General features: G+C 40.6%; 2 protein-coding genes across 8 annotated transcripts in view; one reads left to right on the plus strand and one right to left on the minus strand.

The window, feature by feature from the left end:
- The window catches only part of LOC117252215 (ceramide transfer protein-like), a 25,242-nt gene extending 12,592 nt beyond the window's left edge, over positions 1 to 12,650 (minus strand). Inside the window, exons 1-5 of one of the 4 annotated variants that reach the window (XM_033618941.2) lie at positions 12,511 to 12,650; positions 11,926 to 12,082; positions 11,584 to 11,718; positions 9,109 to 9,225; positions 710 to 817 (exon numbers count right to left, since the gene is read on the minus strand). In XM_033618941.2, coding sequence (XP_033474832.1) covers positions 710 to 817; positions 9,109 to 9,225; positions 11,584 to 11,718; positions 11,926 to 12,015 — 450 coding nt within the window. In that variant the 5' untranslated portion in view covers positions 12,016 to 12,082; positions 12,511 to 12,650. Of the gene's footprint in view, positions 1 to 709; positions 818 to 4,899; positions 5,032 to 9,108; positions 9,226 to 11,583; positions 11,719 to 11,925 lie in introns of those variants that run through there. The other 3 variants (XM_033618942.2, XM_033618945.2, XM_033618946.2) reach the window with 3 other exon arrangements.
- polk (polymerase (DNA directed) kappa) lies at positions 817 to 23,135 on the plus strand. 4 transcript variants are annotated; one of them, XM_078170769.1, is made up of 15 exons: positions 817 to 916; positions 14,203 to 14,349; positions 14,636 to 14,755; positions 14,886 to 15,038; positions 15,343 to 15,474; positions 15,600 to 15,750; positions 15,929 to 16,135; positions 16,888 to 17,012; positions 17,234 to 17,400; positions 17,491 to 17,523; positions 17,624 to 17,720; positions 19,158 to 19,329; positions 19,485 to 20,522; positions 22,462 to 22,510; positions 22,644 to 23,135. In XM_078170769.1, exons 2-15 carry the CDS (start codon positions 14,218 to 14,220, stop codon positions 22,723 to 22,725), a joined length of 2,658 nt encoding a protein of 885 aa, XP_078026895.1. In that variant the 5' UTR covers positions 817 to 916; positions 14,203 to 14,217; the 3' UTR covers positions 22,726 to 23,135. The 4 variants fall into 4 exon arrangements, with proteins under 4 accessions (XP_078026895.1, XP_033474887.2, XP_078026896.1 ...); XM_033618996.2 differs by lacking the exon at positions 817 to 916 and adding an exon at positions 13,933 to 14,062; XM_078170768.1 differs by lacking the exon at positions 817 to 916 and adding an exon at positions 13,946 to 14,062 and having other exon boundaries at positions 14,159 to 14,349.
- The last annotated feature ends 100 nt before the right edge of the window (positions 23,136 to 23,235 follow it).

Consider the following 23,235-nt stretch of genomic DNA (forward strand, 5'->3'; position numbering starts at 1 on the left):
AGTGCCTCCCTGCTCCACTGTTGCTCTCTCTTTGTTTATTATGAGACTAGCTACTGCTGCAGGAGTGTGAACTACGCACTGGGGAACAATCGGTGAGGGTCAATCCCAACACAAAGTGATGGGGCTAACTGTTAGCATAACACTGCTTACGTTACCTAACAGTTATAAACAGGTTTAATGACAGAGTCAAGCTGTTTCAGTTTCTGTATTAGTTTGTTGGGACCAATTAATGGCTCAGTGTCAGATGTTAGCCGTCGCTGCTGTGTTAGCTCGCGCCAGGGGCAGACATTAAACTGAACGGGAGGAGATGGTCCTTCAGTGCTGTGTCTAACCTATGCAACGTCAGTGACTGAAAATGTGCTTTTTTTCTTGTGTTAACTTTGAATTCATGGCTTAACAGACTAATTGAAGCCTGGTTGTTTAATAAATGAATTTCAACCACACATCTTTTTTGTTGTTGGCCAATTTACATTGCTATTGTTACTTTAGATTTTTTTCAGGAATACTCTAATAATTTTATGTGAGTACCATATGTGAGTAGATCTATCTATCTATCTCTATATATCTATAGATAGATAGATAGATAGATCTATTCCATTTTATATCACTGTTTTAAAATGAAAACATATTAGTGTGGATGTAGCCTGAAAATTTGAGATGATCTGATAGCACTAAACATCTTCAAACTCTCTCGTGATCATGTTTTTACCTTGAAAGAGGATGTGGACGTGGCGGACAAGGCACTGGCTGCTGAGGTGAGAGACAACATGGAACCATGACGCCTGAGACTGGTTTCTGAACCATAGCCAGACTCGGCCTGAAATCCAGAGGGAGGGATAGACGGCGGAAAGAGACAAAATGAGGGGAAGATGAAAAGAAAGTAAAGAAAGGAGAAGGAAAACAGAAGGAACAAAAGGTCAGTGTGTGCACAATACACATTAAACAATCTGCAATATAATAGGAAAGTCTGCAGCTCATAAAAAAACAAGACAGAGAGAGAGGGGGAGATCATTTCTAGTAGTCAGCAGCACTGAGTAATGCTGAGCTCGACCCGAGCACGGCCTACACCTACACAGACAAACAGTCCGCTGAAGGGACTGGAACTGACAAAAAGACACATGCATCAACAGAGCCAGCAGACCTGATACTAGGTGGTTGAGGAACAGTGGCAACAAATCACTCTGTATCCCAAAATACTGTTGTACTGATTAGGAAATACAGAGTACTGTTTCACATGGCCTTATGAAACAGATCTACTGTATGACCTGGCATTAGTGAGGGAGGGAGTGGCTGTGACTGCATTTGTTCCATTAAATAGCCAACTTATGACTGGGCGATGCCTGGGACTGTCAACTCAGCAAAGTGACAGGATTTTATTATACGTAGCGTATGTGCATGCACACCCAGCCAACCCCACCACAGCAAAATATTCTTATTTGTCCCACATGCAGCTGTTAACTGTTATCACTACATTCTATCTATCTATCTATCTATCTATAGATATATAGAGATAGATAGATAGATAGAAAATTCACAGCCCAGTGTTAGAGTCCTGTAAATTCATACTCAACCAGTAGTAGAAACAGTAATTTGTGGTGTGTTTTATGAGTCTAAATTTATTTGCCGAGGTTTAGTCATGAGTTTACCTTTCCTCCTGGTTGTCAAATTAAAAAGGCACTGTAAGCTATTTGTGTTTACTAAATGGCATGCAGAGGTCTTGAGAACAGCGAGCAAACTGAGGAGGAAGTCAGGTGGCATACTTGATTAAGAGAGAAAAACATACATTCCTCTGCAAGAGCATCTCACAACACCTAACAGTGTGACGGACTGAGAGATTTGACATTGAATACTGGTGAAAAGATAGTGAGCTGAGTGGTTAACTGTTTAACACCAGGTCTAAAGAATATAAAGTCTGGATTTTTGCTGTTAAAGGTATGTTTACATTCATTCAATCCCATGATTGCTGTAAATTTAATTTTAAAGCGATACATTTAAGCTTTTACTTAGTTAAAAGTAATCAGATAATGTATGAAATACAATCACATTTTTAAAACATCTAATTCATACTCAACACACAAATACACCATGAACAATATACCATGAGCATTGTACAATTCAATGATATTCAATAATACAACAATAAGGTCCAGCCCTAAAAATGACCTGAACCAGTCTCACAAATAATTGAGCATTACAGAATTCACAATTCATACGTTTGCAACCCTGATTCCAAAAGATGTGAGACACTTAACTGTGTCGTGCATTATAAAGTGCAAAATCTGACAATGGAAACCCAGGACTGTTGAGCAACTGAGATCGTATTTCAAGCAAGAATGAGAAAAAATTTTACTTTCAAAGCTTCAACAATTCGTGTCGTCTGTTCCCAAACACTCAGTGTTGTTAGCAGAAAAGGTGAGGTATCACAGTGTCAAACATGCCCCAGCTTTTTTGTAACATGTTGCAGGCATTAGGTTCAGTGTGCATTTACAAAAAACAATAACGTTTATCAGTCTGAAAATGAAATATCTCGCCTTTGTGCTGTATTCAATTGAATATAGGTCAAAACACATTTGCAAATCATTACATTTTGGTTTAAATTACGTTTTAAAGATACCCCAACTTTTTTGGAATCAGAATGTAGACATTTGCCATACACTTTAAGTCTTGAGTCAAAGTGTTCAGCTGTCAATTTTAAAAACAACATGCTGCTTTGGGTCAGGCTGGATTTTTTTTTTAAATAATACATTTTCCATTTTCCAGCCTCAAACAGTAAAGCAACTCTGAGTGGCAGAGCTGTACGCCAGGTGTGCAACTATTTTTTTAATTTGAGATGTAAGTCAAGTGATTGCAAAGTGCCTCAGCTTCACCCCCGATGGCTCAATAAATATTAATGCTTTAATGCCAACAGTCACTACATTTTTGACCAAATACCTTGTTATTGTTATTGTGAAAATATTGTGGGGTTGACTTGGCACTTTTGCATTATACAGTTTTCCACAGAATTAGAATCTATGTGTGACGGTAGTTTTTTTCCTGCCTATGTGTCCTTGTATATCAGTCTGTGTCCACTCTCTCAATTCAGAGGTTTTTGCAGGTCAATGAATGTAGCACTAGCAAAGTTTCTGAGCGATCAGGCCGATGGATAAGAGAAAAAGCTGGTCGTGAGTGAAAGCAAACTTGAGTTTCACTTGCACTGAGTACCAGTGCACTCCGAGATCAGGAGCAATGAATAACTGGAATGGTTGATATATTCTAACAGCGCACCTAATGAATGGTCCAGCTCCAAAAATAGAAAATCAAAATGTGGCACCACGTGTTTTAATCGTGGTGGGCCATCACAAATAAATAAATGTGTAGGAAACCCTGAACTATTTACACAATGAGAATTTTGATTAATACTCCTCAGTAATGTGGCTATAATGATTAAGCAGGCAAAGATAAATGACAGAACAGCTACAACAGTCTGTTAATTTGGGAAAATTACATCACTTTACTATGATGCAGCCTTTAAAACAAGGAAAAAACAACACTAAGCATACCATAATATCCAAAATCTAAGATGATATCTAGTCTCATATCACAATATCAATATAATATCAACATATTGCCCAACCCTAATTTAAACCATATCATCCTGAGTGTAATTATTAGCTATGTTTCCTGCTACATCATATAAAGCCCTTCACAAAAATGCAGCCTACGTTTCAATAGTTGTGAATGACAGTTGGTTAGTTGCCTGGCTAAATAAATATTTGACAAGAAGTGTAACGGACTAAAAGTTGGTCTTACATCACTATCACGCAAGGATCTGATTTGCTATAGGTTATCTCTTCAGACTGAGATGTTGCACTGGTTACTAAAATCATTATTAATGTATTGAGCAGGAGGCAAAGCAATGCACTGATGAAACATGAGGACCAATCTGTGCCTGCCATCTTTATGCACCTGCTCAGCTGCATGACACAGCCATGCAAATTAAACACCCACTCATACACAACACATGAAATGGCATCTTGTACCCACGGCTTTGTGATGGTAATGAGATGAGTGTACAGTAAGTGACCATGGCAACCACTGAGTGCTTCTGCACATCTGAGCATAATGCTGTTTGGGTAAAATACCTGTCATTAAAAATGTTGATAGTCCAGGACATAGCCATGCAGCATAAGCTTAATTTCTGAATAAATAATTAAAAAAAAATAGTGATTTCTTACAATGCAGTTCAGTTCTCCAGCCCATCAGTGCAACTAATGTAAAAAAAAAACTACATGCATGCAAATAGAAAATAGTCATTAATGCAATGCATGGAGGAAGGCAAAGATGGGCCATGTTTTTCATTCATATCACAACACTGGCATACTTATTGAAGACTTCAGTGATGAGTGATAGTAAGCAAGCAGCATGCCAACATGCTATAAGCCCACCATTCGGCCATTCCAACACCCAAGGCAGAGCAGGACACTGCTGCAGTCCCGGCGGTTTGCTGGCCCCAACATGGCCCAGATGCTCCCTCAACACTCCCACTGCTCTGACAATTCAGGCGCTTAAATCCAGTATTCCCGTTTCTCTGGACACACCTCACTGAGGAACAAAAGGGAAGAGGAGGAGGCGATGAAGAAAAGCCATACGGGCTCAGCTTAGCTCATCAAGTAAAAGAAAGCAGCTATAAAAGAGGGAAAGGGGAGAAGAGGAAAAAAGTCATTTTCTCCGTAGCAGTCAGAGGAGTGGCAGACACTAGCTGCTCCGTGAAGCAGAAGAGACAGGCTGAGTCAATGAGGACGAGTCTTGAAATCCCACGGCAGAGCAGACAGATCTTCCGCAGGCACACGCATGGACTCAAAGGCACACACGAACATGCACTCTACTCTTGCTGCGTACATATATCAACAGACCACACACCCTGATATGTGAAACCTTTTCATCTTGACCATCTTTATGTCCAGCACCCATCACTGAGCAAGCAGGCATGACTGTGTGTGTTTGCATATAAGAGACAGAGTGAGAGAGGGGTAGAAATGAAGGGTGCATGCATATATGCATTAGAGAGAGAGACAGACAGAGAGAGAGACAGAGAGAGAGAGAGAGAGAGAGAGAGAGAGAGAGAGAGAGAGAGAGAGAGAGAGAGAGAGAGAGAGAGAGAGAGAGAGAGAGACGAGGGCTGTCCAGAGCTGTTTGTGTGATAAACCACTAAAGTACCAAATGGGTGGGTGAAAGAGGAGAGAGAGGTGACGGAGAAAGACAGAGACAGATAGAGAAAAGAGAGAGAAAGAGAGGGAGAGGCAGAGAGTGGGAAGCAAGGAACGACATTTATCTGGATCTTCTGCTTTACTTGTGGCTAATGAAGTGGTGGAAAAACTACAAATAAATACCAGGGGGACTTCCCCGGTCCCTCCACTATCACCCCTCTGAATCTGACCGAATGGAACAGTCTTCTCAGTATGATCAAGAGTTTTATGTGTCCCTCTTGATTTTTGTTGCTGTGAGAACAGGCGATTAAAAAAAAAATGCATTATTCATCAAGAGCTGCACTTAACTTCCCTACACTTAGCACAACTTTTTCCACCACCAACACAAATACACCCACACATAAAAACACAGATGAACTTGCACAAAACCAGTTTTTTTTGACGCACAATAAAAGCCTAATTTGGTAATACAGATATGCAAATGGTGGTGGTGCGGCTTTGCAAAGTGCCTGATATGAGGCATTTAAAAGATTTAATGACCACCTGTTTTACCCATATTAACTCAACTCAAATTTATTTTATTAAAGCACATTTAAAAACAACTCATGCTTACCAAAGTGCTGTGCAGAAGGAATAAAATGCTAAAAACACATACATGACAGGCAACATAACTGTCAGGTACATGGTTCACACATACATCAGAGAAAACCACATCAGCGGGACTCAAATGCTAATGAATAAAAGTACGTTTTGAGCCTGGACTCAAAAGAGTCAATGGTGGGGGCAGATCTGATTTGGAGGGGGATGGTGTTCTACAATTTGGGGGCAGACACAGCAAAGGCACGATCACCCCTGAATGGGGCCAGACCATAATTGAAGCACAATTACAGTTGTTAGGCACTGATATAAACCCAACTTGAGTGTATGACATGGCACAACAAATATATCCCTTAAAAAGTAATTATAAAAAGTTAATTATCAAACAATTTGTCATCTCTATAGACAGATTCTGTGGGTGACGAGACAAGATTTCGGTATCGGAAATGTTCTGGCTTCCATTTGTAGTCTGAGCGGCAATGATCAATCATGTTTGATCGGCAGACAAACAGTCCTTATGGAGACGTAGACTGAACTGGAAAAATGCAATTTCGGAATCCATCGGCTATGTCTGTTGACAAGTTAGCCTTATATTAGCTTTTTTTTTTTTTTTTTTTTTTAAGTTTATCTATATGTAGATATCTGTTTATAGAAATTAACTAAAATGACTGACAAACGGAAGAGGAAGTCTTGACACAGATATCTGCTGGCTACATGGGTTCAGCCCAAAATATTGGCTCTCACCTCCAGAGGCTTATCGTTGTCAGAGCGATTAGCTGATGGGTTTTGATATTGCACAGTTTGTATGTGAAGTAACCGTCTAGAGCCTCACTAGTAGATGCCAACATAAGCTAAATGTTTAAGCTTTAGATTCTAATACTAGGAACAAACACAGATTAGAATTTGAAAATACATTATTTTAAATAGCTTTATATGTATTTGCATGTGTATGTTTTACTGTACTATGTGTACTATGTCTTGTTTTTTTTTTAATTGTCATATTTTCAGCACTGGGAATGGAAGAAAGAGAAAGAGAAAATAAAATAGAATAAAAAAGAAGGAGACAAATAAAATGTCAATATTTGCAGAACAGGATGTGAGTATTTAAACAAAGTCGCAGAAAAGTCAGGCTATCCTGAGGTAACTATGCTGTGTTTCATGCCCTGTTGACACTAAGATTAAAACCAGTATGCCAAGTAGTAAACACTGAATGTAAGTCCCTCTTTGTCCAGTTGGGAGCAGTGCAGACACACTCACCTACTCTACAACAATGCTGCATGCAGCGCTGCATTAAGCTTACTGAGGTTATTGTAGGTCACAATCCAGACATAACCCTGAAATACTCTCACACTGTTGTTAATGGACCTGTGGCTGCTCACACTCAATTACCAACGCCATGTAGCACTCACAAAACCATGCACAGCAACATTTTAGTGAAGACGGAGTCCTGAAGAGAATTCACAAGATAGTGATTATTTTTTTACAGGTGGTACATTTGTAGTGGTCTCTCTTAACTACAGTGTTTGTATATGGCAAACACAAGCAAGACAAATGATGTAATTACACAATACATATTATTTGAGCACACATTTTTACAGATGAATTTTCAAAACTCTTCCATAGCTTTTCTGTAATATTTTACCCCATTCCCATCACTTTCTTTAATTTAATATAGTCTGCCTGGACACCACTCTGACAAGCAATTTGAAGTTGGGTGCAATTCCAAATGTGGAGAGGTACGCACACTTAGGTTCTTCAACTACATATGAACATATTGCAAAATACTGAACCGTAACTCCTGTATCATGATATGCATCCTGTCGCCAGATTCTTGCCAATACAAAGCCCTTTTTGTCTCTTAATCCCTCACACACATTTCACCTGAAGATTACACAAAATAAAGTAAATCACCAAATGTCACAGTACGAACACACTGATTGCTATTACCCAAGCTCATGTACTGTCTGTAGAGTATTTTCAACTCTGTACAAGTAAATCAATAAAAACAAAATAAAACTAAGCAAATGGATAACTATTACAACTAGTCCATACCCACTGAGTGCACAGTTGCCCACGTACAGTTTCAAATGGTGTGTGTTTGGGATACAGGTAATAGGAAATTGCAGATTAAATAGTCAACTGAACCCATTAAGAAGAGCAAAGTATTCAGACAGAGTTTTTGTGAATTTGACAGTACGATTGATTTATTGGAAGTACAGTAGTACCATTGCCAATAGTGGGATAGTTAGTGCATTAGTACATTAGTAGTTGAGGTAGCACATTGAAAGGCAGATAGTTAAAGTCATTGCCTTATAGAAGCTCAGTTTTAGTAAGTTTTCCAAATTTTGCCTAGATATTGGTCCCTAGATTATGTTCACCGAGTTTCATGCAGATCGGTCAAACTTCCTAGGAAGAGACAGATTTTAAGTGTTTTTCAAAAAATTCAAAATGGCAGAAATCTATATAACCGGAAGTTATGGGTTCTTGAGGCATCTCTCTGCAAAGTTTCATGTCTCTACGACATACGGGGCATGATATATGCCCATTCAAAGTTTGCAATTTCAATCAGTTGCTATAGCGCCCCCCTTTGGCCAATTGATGTAATATTGCTTCATTCTCATCCTCCCATGACCCTCTACCACTGTGCCAAATTTCACATGGACTGACTAAGTCAGTGAGGAGAAAAACATGGAACAGACACACCCACACACACACCCACAGACAGACAGAGTTTTCGTCATTATATAGTAAGATAAGATATTTAGAGGCTACTAATGCAAACTAAACCAGTATAACTAGCTGTATCAGCTCGTTTTGGATAGATCATGAGATTATACGTGGCACAGCACTTCTGTTGTGCCATGACGACATATCTAATGTGCTTAACACACTTTATGTAAGTCTATGTTAACTTGATGTCACTGCAGAGTGAGCAGCTGCCGGGTATCTGATAACAGGGGATACCCCCACCTCAACACCTCACTCCACAGATTCCTCACATTCCCAGGATGAAGGGCTGTGTGTGTGTGTGTGTGTGTGTGTGTGTGTATGTGTGTGTGTCAGAATCCCTGTCCTGCCACACCCAGCTCACTGAACAAAACAGATAACTCCCTGTCTGTTCTGAAAAACACTGACCTGAAATTGAACCTAAATACCTGAAAAAATGTGAATAATGCAGCAAAGCAATGTTTTCAGCAAGTTGGGTGAGCAAAAAAAAGAATCAAATATTCATTATAACCTAAGGAACTGACACAATATGGCGTGAGAAAATCTGTTCTGATTTTTGACAAACACCACACAAATTAAAAAATCCCTATGCACTCACCTTGTGCAGCTCTATCGACTCAATCCACTGGAGTCTGTGCTCGGGATCTTCAGCCCTGAGGTACCAAACACTGTCATTAACGCTGATGTCAAAACGACACTCGTCAAACTCATGAGGCTGCAAAGAGAGAGGACAGGGCTCATGAATAGTTATTAGGCAGAATGCATGTGACATGTGAGGAAATACTGTTACCACAACCAAGTATCTGTACTTAAATAAAAACAATACAAAAACTTCAGTGTAACATTTTCCCCTAGTTCAATAAAATCACTGCGGAATCAGCAAAAAAATCCCACTATAATGCTTCTACAGTCTGTTTATGACACTGGCTCACTAGCGATGACACATTCTGGACACACATGGATTCCATCAGTCACAGAAAAGCCTCTGCCACACAATAAACAGGAATTTTAATTAGAAACTGATGTCTTATGTCTACAGGCACAACCCTAAATGACCGCAGCAGAGCTGTGTAAAAAAAACAAAACAAAAAAAAACAGATACTCTTTCAGCATGCCTCCGCCTGAACCTGGGTCATCATAACTTTTCCTTCTAGTATTAGGCCAAATCTTTCAACTATTTCACTCCCCCGTTCTACAATGCACCCCACCCAGCTCCAACCACTGACCGCCTTAGGCACTCAAGCACGTGCACCAAAGAATTCCCATTTCCTCTGAGATTGGAATTTGACCACTGCACTCAGCTGAGGAGAGACCTGTTCAGCAAAACGTACCTTGTAAGAAATAGGGCTTGAGTCTCTTTCCCATTTTTATCCCGAGCAGAACCAAGACTACAGCTGCTCTGTCAGCTGACATAACCTCATGTTGTCCAAGTTTAATTAGATTTGCTGAATGACGCTCATGTGCTGGTTTACTCGCTGTCACAGACAAGAGCAACATACACTCCAACTCTGAGCAGGGACTGTCAGTCTGAATAACTTTATGCAACACTGTCTTTAGACTTTACACTAATATTACATTTCATGAGTTGCATATGAGGAACGCTGACAGGGGTGAGTGGTTTTCTCTGAACCGTAAATGCTTTCTATTACAGTCACAGACAACCTCAGAGCAAAAGTTTCCCCTCAGAGACAGGTGTAACATCACAAATGCCCTCCAGTTTCTAAATTTCACTACAAGGAGGGGTGCAATGGTAACCTCAAGTGCATCCAGCCATGATGCCATTACTGGTTAGAGTAATCCAGTCTATCTTACTGTGCTGTATCAGACACGGCCCATAAACCTCAGCTTTACAACCCAGTTTATGCCTCTTTCATTCTGCCTGGAACAATCTCCTTCCCCTTACGTAAGCACTACTGAATATCCTTGCTGCACTGGCTATTTTCTGTGTATAAGACTGTGGCATCGTCAGGGTTAGGAAAGAGGAGGTTAACAGCAATAGCAATGCTGATAACCGCCTCACAAGAGACATCGAAGACTCAAGCTTTTTTTCCTCTACTAAATGCCTTTCAACTCATGTGTCTGCAAATATATTTTGCTTCCGTATGAGGACAGTCTGGAGCGTCTGCAGCTACGCAGTGTGTAACAGACAGATTTTAGGCAAGAAGAAAAGCAGAGGCTTGTTCCTGCATTCCTGAGTCCTCATACCACAGTCTCCGTAGACTGAATTGGCTTTGGATATTTTACAAGAGGGGAGAGGCAGTAAGACGTGACTGTATGGGTCACGCTACTCAAATTATTAGTGAGCATGTGTAAATAAACACTCTTACGTAGTCTACTATAACATTATTACAACACACTCTTGTGGAGTTTTATTCAGTCTGCATAAACAGTAGAACATATTGCTTACTCAGAGGACCACTTTCACTAGAGGAAACTAACTCTAAACTTTTATGTTGTGGTTTTAATCCAGTTTAGAGTCATATAATTCTATTGCACAAATCACAGTAAAACCATTTGTTTGGCCTCTGTACTTGGTTGCGGTATGCTCAGAGAGATCAGTGAATATTTAACCAGGGTGTGGGATTTTGACTTATCTCACCAACAGGAGGACAATACAGGTCTTCGGTGTGAGATCGAAGCTTACATTTTAACAGTAGAGAACACACATTTTATGTAGCCAAAGCAATAAGTGCCAAGGAGGAAGAGGTATAAGAGTGTTCTCAAATGACTGCTGGAGCAAGAATGCCTTGGTCTGCTAACACACAGGTCTCTACCCTACCTGCGATCTTAATAACAGCCTCATTACTAGTTAATGTTTACCTTTCTATCTTTGTGGAACATAGATTGGAGGAATTAAAGTTCAACTCCATGCTAATGACAGGGAAAGACGGGATCAAAACACTGAGACCTGCTAGAGAGGTAACCCTACTCCAAGAGCACTGATGCAGAAAATGAGGCCTTTCATAGTCGCCCATCTTATGAGCCCTTATTCCCTGAAATGTTGGACAGGTGCTCAGCCCATTCTGCTTTCTATGTGTGCAACAAGACTCTTCATACCATAGTAAATACTTACTGTGATGACAGCCTTGCTGAGGCACAGAGACCCCCTGCAGCCGTACTCCCGTTCATCCTCCGACTTGTAGTAGCTCAAAGTATTGTTTTTCAACACGACCCATCGGTCCTGCCATCCGTGTATGTAATTTGTCCACTGTAAACACACAAGAAGTACAAGACAAACAGTTAGCTGAGCTATGCAGGCAACAGATCCTATGTGTGCAGGGATTATTTCAGCAGCTTATTAGTAATGCTAACCAGGCTTTTACAGATAAGTAGTGTGTGATTGAAACACCTAAAGAAGAAGTTGTGTCTGTGGAGTAAAACACTGTAACAGTCAAACTGGTTCACATGACATTACCTTGCTTAAAACGCCTCCGAGCTCCACAGGCTGCCCGGATTCTGGGTCCACATCCTCATCCGAGCCGGACGATGAACTCTTTTCGGACATTTAAATCCAAGCTTCACAGATAACTTGAACCTGATTTTATCCACAGGACCACGTCTCGCCCCGCTAGCTGCAGGATTAAGTTAGTTACAAGTTCAAACGCGTCACAGCCAAACCTGCTGACAGCTTCTTCAACTTAGCTTTAACATCAGGGAAATACCGTTAATTAGGCATTAACGGAGTGTATCACACATCAGCTGAAAAGCGTAATTTATCTTCAGTCGGTGGACAGACTCAACCCTAGCTAGCTTGTTTAGTTGGGAGCTATCCTGGAGGTGACAGCTGAGTCTCAACTTCTCGATTTTTGCGGGCTTTGTTTTGAAACTGACGTCGAATACCAATGAGACTAGCTAGTTAGCGTTAGCTGTCAAACGACGCAACTAGCTAATGCAAACTTAACTAGCAACTTGTGACTGCGCTTGTTAGCTATCTTAGCTGCGGTCAATGCGGTCCTCAAAGGAGTAATAGATAAGGCAGGCCTTCGTGTTAACGCTGTACCTCAACTTCAAGACAGGAATGACGAGAGACGGTCTGTGTCGCTGCTGTAGTTCCGCAGTTTAGTTAGCAATAGCGGAGGGCTGACTAGCTTGGCTTCATTCAGGTCTGGGGGAGGAGCTGCAGCCACGCTTTACTGTGTACTTTATACAGAGCGGAGTCAAGTTAGATAGACGCACAGTGACACCGGAAGTTTGACACGTCTACCTTCAAATTAAAATCAATAATTTTTTTTTAATAAAGGGGCTGCAGTGAAACAGAATCTGTGTCAAAATCAATATAACAATGAGGGAAATATCATTTTGATTGGTGATTGATCTCCCCGTAAATATATTTTAAAATGAAACGCGTAACTGCACCTGCGTATAACGGATATACTGTGTATGTAAAAGAAGAAAACGGAAATGCGAGTTCATTTCCGGTAACTTAACTTGGAATTTACTTGATAGTTTTTGTATTTGTTTTGGGAAATAAATTCATTCTTAATTTAATTTTATGATTCAGATTGACTATATTGAAGGGTGAAGTTTTAGGGTCTCTGTGATTTTTGTAGTGTTATCAGACTGAGTGGCTGCTGTAGATCCTGAAGATCCACATCCACGACATGCTCTAACTATGTCAAAGGTTACTTTATCATTATATCCTTTTAAAACTTCTTTATTTAGTCATTATAAAATGATACAAAAGCGTGGAAAAATACAATTACAGAAGTGTTACAAAGAAAAAAATGGATACATATATATATTATATATAATTTTAAAGAAGGGGAATTTTAAGGCATTGTAAAAGGCTTTCTGGCTTTATTCTGATTTCTTTTTAATTTTTTATTATCTTTTATATTGGGTTTCCTTTTAAACCATTTGCATTTATGAATGAAAACCTTACCAAATAAAATATATGAAGATTCAAAGTAAAGAAATGGCTTCTGAACAGCACACGTTTTACTTTGTTAAGTGCTCCTCTGTGGACCACTTTCTCTGAGTATTCCTTGTACTTCAGTCAAGAGAAAACGCCCCAGGCCAAGGTTCAAGAGGTCATCCGCTTATCAGGAAACATGACTTCAAGCCATAAAGTTTAAAACTTTCTCAAGTCCATCTTGAGGGGAAAATGATAATCATTATCATAATCTGCAGCTTTACAGGAAACCCAGATAGTACCTGAAACTATTTTTTCCACATAACCTTTGAAGCTGTAGTACAGCTGGACAGTTTCTTAATATTAACTCCTGTCATAAAAAAAACTATCTTTAGTTTTCGTTTCATATGTGTTTCATGTCGTCAAAAATATCTGATGCAGTAATTGAACATTTGCACATTGGTTCATATTATTTTGTGTCTTTTAAACAGGTAAAAGTTAATCTCGTAAAGCTCATCTTAGTGAATTTATTTAACCAATGTAAACAGTCTAAGTCCCGCCTTTTCCGGTTATGACGCATGTACGCGGAAGTGCCGCCAAAACCGTCATAGTTACTTTCAAAACAAGTACAGACCTGACCGGCTGATAAACAGCTGAGTGAATTTGAGTCCGTGTGCTTGTTCGTGTTCACAGTGAAAAGGTAAGCCTCTGAAACACTGCTGGTTATCTGATCTAAGTAGAAAAGGCGCACACATGATGGGACACATGTTTATGATATCTAATTTTTATCAACTAGAGTTGAGCTCGTTATAAATTGGACCATACTATTTCTCCACCAAGGATCCAGTCTTCAGGATGGAGAATGGGGCTGCATCCTCTACAGGAGGAGAGGGCTTCCTCTCCAGGATGGCCCTCAATGACAACAAGGCTGGTATGGAGGGTCTTGACAGGGACAAGATCAACAAGATCATCATGGAGTCATCCAAGGTAGACACCAACAATTCAAATAGACCTGCTCGGTTAGTCCGGCATGACACACCAGTAATCTTTCATTCATAAGAATCTCAACAAAGATATTTGTGAGAAAGGTCAGAGCTCTGTAGTGTGCTGTGGATAATATGAAATGGGTGGTCCAGTTTTACTGGCTCTGTCCAGCCTTGTGTGACATTGTGATGACATACAGTCCTAAAAATAGATGTGCTGTTGTAGCTTTTCATTATGTCCGCACTCCAGAATCTGTAACTCTTTATTGTCCTTGTCGTTTCCCCTGCAGGGATCCAGGTTTTATGAGAATGAGCTGAAGAGAGAGCAGCAGGTGAACCAGCGCATTGAGAAAATGATGCAACAAAAGGCACAGATCACAGAGCAACAGTTAAAGAAAGCACACGCTCAGGTAAGAGCAGTTGGAATGATCGGTTTCCTTTAGAGATCACTCAAAAATACATGCAGACAAGTTTGTTTTGCTAATAAATGAAAAAGCTACATCACCAGATGTCAGGCTACTTTATCAAATCTCTTTACAGGTGGAGAGGTTGGCCAGTGAGTTGGAGATGAGTCGTGATCTCAGCCGTGTGATTGTACATGTGGACATGGACGCTTTCTACGCTGCCGTGGAGATGAGAGACTGTCCTGAGCTGAAGGACAAACCCATGGCTGTGGGATCCATGAGCATGCTGGTGGGTTCAAATATTATGGACACAATTATGACTGTAATTTCTTCATAATTACACTTTAACACCAGACAGACAGAGAAGAAAAAGAAGTTTCCGATAGGTTTAAAATATTTATACTGGAGCACATCATTGTAAATATTCTAACCACGATCCTCACATTGTAACACAGCTATTCGTCTTCATATGCATGTTTCATATTCATTGCACAGTATCATCACTGTAATATTAAAAATCATGCATATTCAAGCCAGTGCTGATGTTATATGAAAAGCTTCAGGACAAATTTAAAGTGTTCTTTCTCTTTCAGTCGACGTCTAACTACCATGCCAGGAAGTACGGGGTCCGAGCCGCCATGCCCGGCTTCATTGGAAAGAAACTCTGCCCCAGCTTAGTTATTGTGCCCACCAACTTTGACAAATACAGAGCTGTGAGTGGTGAGGTAAGAGTGATGGCAAAACACACACACACACACACACACACACACAAAGAGCTATGCTATGCAGCCATTTTGTGGCTTCTTGCTTAAAACTGACAGGTGCGTGTGGATTCGTGTCTCTCTGTTAGATTCGGAGGATTTTTGCAGACTATGACCCTCACTTCCAGCCAATGAGTCTGGATGAAGCCTATCTGGATTTTACAGACCACCTGGAGCAGAGGCAGAGCTGGCCAGATTCCTCACGTACACATTACTACCGGGCCAGCAGCACCACCACAGGCAGGACACATTTATTCAGAAATGTAGAATGATTATATGGTGTAGTGTGTTGTTTGTTTGTCACTACAACTTTTACTGTAGACGTGACAATATAACAGGGAACATTTCTGTTACATGATCAAAGTTTCAGGCATCAGATTATTGTGTGAAGTCTTTTTTATTTATTTATTTGGTAAAGGTGAGGAGCAGCTTCCCCAGGAGGCAGCGCCAGAGGACAAAGACCTCTCTCCAGTCCTTTTTGACGACAGCCCCAGCTCCTTGCCAGGCTCTGATGGTGTCAGTGCTGCTGCTGGTGCATTTGAGGTGTTTGGGACATCTGTCGAAGAGGCTGTGAGAGAGATGCGCTTCCGCATTGAGCAGAAGACCATGCTGACTGCCAGTGCAGGTGAGCAGATAACCATTCCGACGTGATAAAGAAAACACTTTCCTTTTTGCTTTTATAATTTGAATTCCGTAGGAGAACACACATACATACTCGACAAAAGTTAGAGGAATACTCTCCCCACAAAATGACCATTTGTGTATGTTACTCGCCCAGTGTTATGTTGAATTCATGAAGGAAACTTTGATTTTTCTCCCATGCTTCCATGCTGAATGATATAACAACAGCAAAACTGTATCAAAACATTCATTTACAAACTCTAACACAACACATGCAGTGTAATCCAAGTCTCATATCCAGTTGTATGTTCAGTACTTCCCAGACACATGTTTTCACTATAAGCTTACTAGTTAAAACACTTCTGCAATCTGCATAAGAGTAGTGCGCCTGGGTGAGCGTGTGTGTTCAAACTCTGCTCGTGCAGAGCATTGTGCACGTACAGGATGAGTAATTAATATACAAATGGTCATTTTTGTGGGTGAAATATTCCTTTAAGTATTTCACTCTTCTGGTGTCTTGGATTTCCTCCATCTCCCTCCTCCCTACTCTTTGAATAAACACAAAATTGTGAAAATATGAGAGGACAGGCAGCTCCACTTTAAGTATAATTCATCCTTTGCAACAGCAAACTGTTCAGTGATAATAATAAAAGTCTCTCTGGCACATTTTGTTTCAGAATTATGATGATGATTATGTGTATGTTTTACCAACCGTTCATTTGCAAACACATTCAATTCCGCTATTCAATCTTCCAGGAATTGCTCCAAACACGATGCTTGCCAAGGTGTGCAGTGACAAGAACAAGCCCAACGGCCAATACAGACTCCCCTCCACCAGAGAGGCAGTGATGGACTTCGTCCAGAATCTCCCAGTTCGCAAAGTACAGTACACATTGCTCAAACTAAAACATAAACACAGAGCCTCGCGTGTGAATAATTATGGAAAGATGTTAGAATGTAATCATGTGTTTTTGTATTATTAAAGGCTGACAGATGGGGTGTAAAGTGACTGATGATGTGCTGCAGACGGAAGAAAGATGGTTGAAAGAAAATCTGTATCAATATTTAAAAACTGTAAAAGTGTGTTTGTGTTTGCTTTCAGGTTTCTGGCATTGGGAAGGTGAGTGAGAAGATGCTAAACGCTCTGGGTGTCAGTAGCTGTTCTCATCTTCGCCAGCAGATGGCGTTGCTGTCGTTGTTGTTCTCGGAGGCATCCTGGCATCATTTCATGCAGGTTTCCCTGGGTCTGGGCTCCACATATATACCCAGGTACTTCACTGTCTGCTTCATAAAACTCAACACAACTGATTGAAAAAGAAAACAGTCCAGATAATACTTGCTGTCTTTGATTTCACACAGATATGAAGAAAGGAAAAGCATGAGCACAGAAAGGTTTGGTTTTAATGAGAAATAATAGACAGCTGAAATGATTTTGTGAGTGTCCACCTTCTTAACTCTCTCTCATTTTCTCTCTGTCACTTAATCTTTACAGGACATTTAAAGAACTGAGTAAAGTCGAGGAGCAGATGTCTTTTTGCAGAGAGCTCTGTGAAGATTTAGCAGAAGACATGAAGAAAGAAGGTCTAAAGGTAGTGAACGAGGGTTTCCTTGCCTATCTTAGAAACAAATAGACTCTTAAACACATCTTTGGCTACATCTACCAGGTCATACTGTATGTTCGAAGTTTTCATTTCATAGAGACAGTGCCCCAACACTCTGTGTCACTGGTTCCCAACCTGGGGGTCTGGACCCCTACTAGAGGTCGCCAAAGCTTCCCTGGGGGTTGCAAGGCTTTCTTGATTTTAAGGGGTGTAAGAAAACTCTTAAAATATATAGAGAGTAGACCTATATTGCAGAATTACATGCATTTCTGTGAAGAAAACTAAATGAAATTGTGACTTGTAAAGTTTAGATTATTATTTAAGATGTTAACTTTAAAAAATCTCACGGGGTAAGGGCAAGTAAAGACCTGAACAGAGGTATATTCACAAAGCCTTTACTCTCTGCTAAACAGCCTTGTCCTGCATCAGAAAAGTACGCAGTTAAAACAACCAAAGAGCTAACTGAACGATGTCCAAACGCTGGAGAGAAGGAGACACTGAATTTGTCAAAAAAGAAGCCTGTAGGCATGATTGTTTGAAAAAAATATTATATTATAGACAATGAAGTTTATAAAAAGTTACTAAAATATCAGGAAAACAAATTTCCGGTGCAATATGCATAAATAATCTGCTCAAAATTCATCAACTTGCTGCAGTTATTGCGTTCACATTGGGGTTAATTGTACAGTTTATCAGTTCTTCTCTACTGTTATTGTCATCCATTGAATATTATATGAAATATCTGTAAAATATGTCACTTAGTCAGGGGTCGTCTGCTTCCTCTATGATAGAAAAGGGTTTCCTTAAAGAAAAAGGGTTGGGAAGCACTGCTCCATTTGACTGTCTCAGGCTGAGCAAAGAGAAGCGAAATAAAGCGAGCACAGGGGACATTTGAACACAAACTGACACCACAAAAATGGATTGAGAGAAAAGGGTTGTATTGGTTAAGAAAAAAAAGAAGCGCCGTCTTATTCTTGGCCTCCCTAGAATCGTCCTGACTCCAAACAGAATCTCATACAATTACCTCAACCTGTTCATTCCCGTTCGAATCGATAGAGAAAGGACTGGATGGCTTGGCACGACCATCACCCCCCTGCCTGGGTCCTGATGTGGCCTTGATAGCTGGAGGAAATGGAGGGCCATTAAGGAGACAGCAGGGGCTACTAACAGCCTTGGAAATGTCTCCCTAGGAGATGATCACATTACTATGAGGGTGCTTTGTGCCATGTTACTCACAAAATGCATTCTGACAAATCAATCAGAGATATGACAGATTATACAGATTTCCATCTCTCCTCCATTTATGGCCCCTTTCACACAGTATCATTGATTATTGTTCTAATTAAGACATTATAAGACAGCAGAGAGAAATGATTTTAAATGTTTCCCTAATATGAGTTCAACTGTTTCTTCATTTTCCTGAAGGGTAAAACAGTGACGCTGAAGCTGAAGAACGTGAACTTTGAGGTGAAAACCAGGGCGTTGACGCTGCCGTACGCCGTTGCTACAGTGGATGAGATCTTTGCTGTTGCTAAGGACCTACTGAAAACAGAAATCGACAATGAAAGCCCCCAGCCACTCAGACTGAGGCTCATGGGTAATTAGTTATAGCAGTATAACTTAGATGTCAATTAATATAACTTTCTTGAAATAAATCTAAATGATCTGTGACTCACTGCGTGTGGAAACAATAACATGCAGTTGCCGTTTATTTTGAAGTTTTCTCCACATAATTTGCTTTTGTGCTTGTAGGTGTTAGGATCTCCGCCTTTGTCAGTTCGGATGATAAAAAGCCCCTGCAGAGGAGCATCATTGGCTTTCTTCAGCCAGGCAAGACTGACTCTAGTGGCTCTCCCCAAGGAATGATTCAAAAGCTTGACAAAAAGCATCTCTCCGATCACCCCTTCCAGGCGGGGCCCCTGGCGCAGAAGTACCAGCGACAAGAGGAAGTTCCCATGTGGAGTAAGCAGAGGGGGTTAGAGGGGGTGCAGACTGGTGAGGAACCCAAACAGTCTTTCTTCCAAAGGGCTCATGCCAAAAGACTGCAACTCCAGGCAGGGAATGCCGACACACAAGAGGAAGAACAGAATGCTTCTGTGATTCCTTCCACAGGCGCTGATGCCCAACAGGGTGTAGAGTCATCAACAAAAGCACACAAGAATAACTGTGCGGCCTCAGATCTCTCAGAAAAAGACTCAGTCTCCCTCCCAGAGGCCCAAGCTTCCACATCAGGCTGTGGTGGCAAGGTGTCAGAGAGCCTCACCTGTCCGGTGTGCTTCAGGCAGGTCAAGACGACCGATCTGACTGTCTTCAACACACATATAGACCAGTGTCTCAGTGATGCCTCCAGTAAGCCCAACCAATGCACAGTTTCTGACTCGGAGTCAGATCTGGATCTAGAAAACGACCCGAAAGAATGTGAAATGGTGAACAAATGTACAAGAGAGTGTGAGGTTGAAGTGGAGAAAGCAGAGAGCAGTAAGGAGTTGGAGGTGAACAGGAAAGATCCTAAGAAAGACCAGCACAGCTCAAAAAAACAGCCCGGGAAATCAATGGTTTTGTTGATCAATGGTGACAGCGAAACGGTGACCTCTCCACAGCCTCAGTCATGTAATGATAAAGGCCGCGTCCTCATCTGCCCAGTATGTCAGCTGACCCAGGATAGCAATGACCTCATTGTCTTCAACCACCATGTTGACCTCTGCCTGAACCAGGAAGTCCTACATGAGCTGGGGGGGCAGATATCATTTCCCATAAATCCACCCTCAGTTATAAATAGCAAGGCCAGAGGTGAGTGTGTGTGTGTGTGTGTGTGTTAAATGAGGTTGTTCAGTACTTCCAAACTAAACAGGAACCACTCTGTGCAGTATATTTATCATCCTACATCATTAAACCTGTAATTTTTTTTTGGCCATTTGGGGGCAGAAGAAACCAGTTGTGAGGGCAACATTGACATAGCACCTTTTCAGTTACTAGCATTTTGAGCCTTATTACTCACTCTCTTTTAGCCTTTTTTTTTGGTCTCTACCAACTCCTAACACAAATATCTGTCTCTTAAGCTGCTCAATGCTCCACTGTGTTTACCAACTAGTCACCAATTGTGTCTGTCTGCTGTTTGGTGCTGAGCAGTAAGTGTACCAAGGGATTTTTTAAGATGATTGCTGAAAACGGATGCCTGCTGCAGCTGACAACAACACTATGAAAGCCGTGAGAGTGAATCAAAGAGCTGAAATTTGCTTAAAAGTACCTGAGTAACTAATAGGAACAACAGTTTTTGAAACTTGTCCAGCATTGAGTGAAACCGCTGCAGCCAGCAGCCGCAAAACAGGCTGCAACGTAACCACTTGGGACATGTGTGCGCTGTTAATTTATGTCCATGATAAGTGCATGTTTTTGACACTGACAGGCTCAGATTAATATTTTCAGTGTCTGACAGTTTATGGAAAGGATCCCAACAGAGATAGACCTTTTTGTAAAGAGGAAGATCCTTTTTGTTTGACCATAAAACAGCCCAGAAATCACCATCACCATACCCATCAGACTCCATCTAAAAAAAACTGTAATTTTATCATCATAAAACACACTTCATTCAAAGTCGACAGAAACAAACTAGAACTCCGTAAAGCCATCTTGGTTTGTCTCTCCACTGTCCCAACAATCACCAACTCTGGTTTGGTTGAAATAAACCCTTAATTCATCCAGTTAAATGTGAATACATGCTGGCTCTGTACACGCTAAAATGACTGTTTTTTAAATGGAGTCTGGTGCGTTTGGCCATGGTGACTTCAGAGATGGTCCTAGTTAAACAAAAAAGATCTTACTCTTTGGCAACAAGGTCTATCTCTGTAGGGATCCTTTCCATTCTCCCCATGTTGTCAGACGCTTAAAATAACAATCTGAGTCTGTCAGCACTGAAACAAGCACTGTTATTGTATGTGAAAAGATGGTGCAAACATGCCATGAGTGTTTACATTGCAGCCTGTTTTGCAGCTGGCAGCTGCAGTGACCTTGCTCAGCACTCAACCAGTTTAAACAAATGTTGTTCCTATTAGTCACTTAGACACAAAAATAAAGGGAAAATAGAGTCCAGGTTGAAAAATACAGAAGGTACCCTTTAAACTGCTGTAAAGCTGAGACGAGCTGCAGATTCAGGTGATAATTCTATGAAGAATCGCCTTACATTATTATAAAAAATACTGATTACAGCCACTTTAATAATTCATTTTGTTCCTTGAGTATGTTGGAGTGACAGGTAAGTCAGTGTTTCCTACATGGATCTAAAGTATGAGAGTGTTTCTGTCTCTGCTGATGACAGATAGGATCATGTTAGTAACTCCTATGAACTGTGGCTGTATGACATCTTTGGAGTTAACAGAAGGAATCTCTATTTGGGAGGATGTCGGTGGCCTATGACCTTGTTATTTACTGACAGTGACATTGTGTGAGATGTTTGTATCGATTCCTACAGAGAAAAGACATCTCATTTCAGCCCATGGGGCTTCCTTTGCCCTGGTCTTGGAAATGGCTAAATCACTTTCTCACCTATTCATTTCCTACAATGAACTGCACCCCAGTTTCCTCTTAAACAAGCCTGCCTCAGAAATTGCACTCTTTATATCCCTGAAGAGGTGTTGCAATTGTTTGCCTCCTCGGTGGATGTCATTTTTTTTTTGTCAGAGAGGAGGTTTTTTTTCTATCAGTGTTCATGAGTGTTTGTCTCTGTTGGCAGACAGAGGCCGTCTCCTGCCGGTGCAAGCAAGTACAGGCAAAACCAAACGGTGAGACTGCTTGTTTACAGATTGTCGCTTCACAGAAGGTTGACATGAAATATAGTCCATGTGTTGTGGGTAGAGAAGTAATAAGAAATGCTTTAATTTATAAAAATGTATGTCTTTTTTTTCTGACGTTTAGACGGGGCTCCCCTTCCTCTCCTCCTTCTAAAAAGGCTAAAGGCCTCTGCCCTCGCAACACCATCGACAAGTTCTTCAGGTGACAGCCATGCATGAAGAATATTCATCCTCGACTGGAAATGAAAAAACTCCTTTTCTCTGTCTCTCTTCAGAAAACCTGTAATTAAGATCACATATATAAGAAGCTTAGTATTTGCACTATTATGCCTTATTTGTTTTTTATAAGCCATTCTCTGGACAAGAAATTAAAGATGAAGATAAGCATAATGTTTTTGTTGTATATGCAAAATGGATCATAAGGATATTTATTACATGCTGAGTGTTGGTACTTTAATTTATCTTCATGACATTATTTTATTCAGATATTATCAGTAATATCAATTTGTATTTATTGTGTTTTCTAATGATGATTCTGTATATGTTTAATAATGAAGATAAGAGAATTCTTCTATCGTGTAAATCAAAGTTGAAATAAATGACTATTCTGCAGAAATCTGGCTTTAGGTGATGACATTTTAACAATTAAAGGTCCAGTTTGTGGGATTTAGTGGCATCTAGAGGTGAGGTTGAGGAAGTGAAACTACACCACTGTG

Source organism: Epinephelus lanceolatus, chromosome 9 (assembly GCF_041903045.1).
Source record: "Epinephelus lanceolatus isolate andai-2023 chromosome 9, ASM4190304v1, whole genome shotgun sequence".
Classification (NCBI taxonomy): domain Eukaryota; kingdom Metazoa; phylum Chordata; class Actinopteri; order Perciformes; family Serranidae; genus Epinephelus; species Epinephelus lanceolatus.

Coding starts and splice junctions, on each gene's coding strand:
- polk (XM_078170769.1), top strand. CDS start 14,218: ATGGAGAATGGGGCTGCATCCTCTACAGGAGGAGAGGGCTTCCTCTCC. Junction 15,751..15,928: donor GGCCAGCAGCACCACCACAG/GCAGGACACATT, acceptor TATTTGGTAAAG/GTGAGGAGCAGCTTCCCCAG. Junction 16,136..16,887: donor CATGCTGACTGCCAGTGCAG/GTGAGCAGATAA, acceptor TCAATCTTCCAG/GAATTGCTCCAAACACGATG.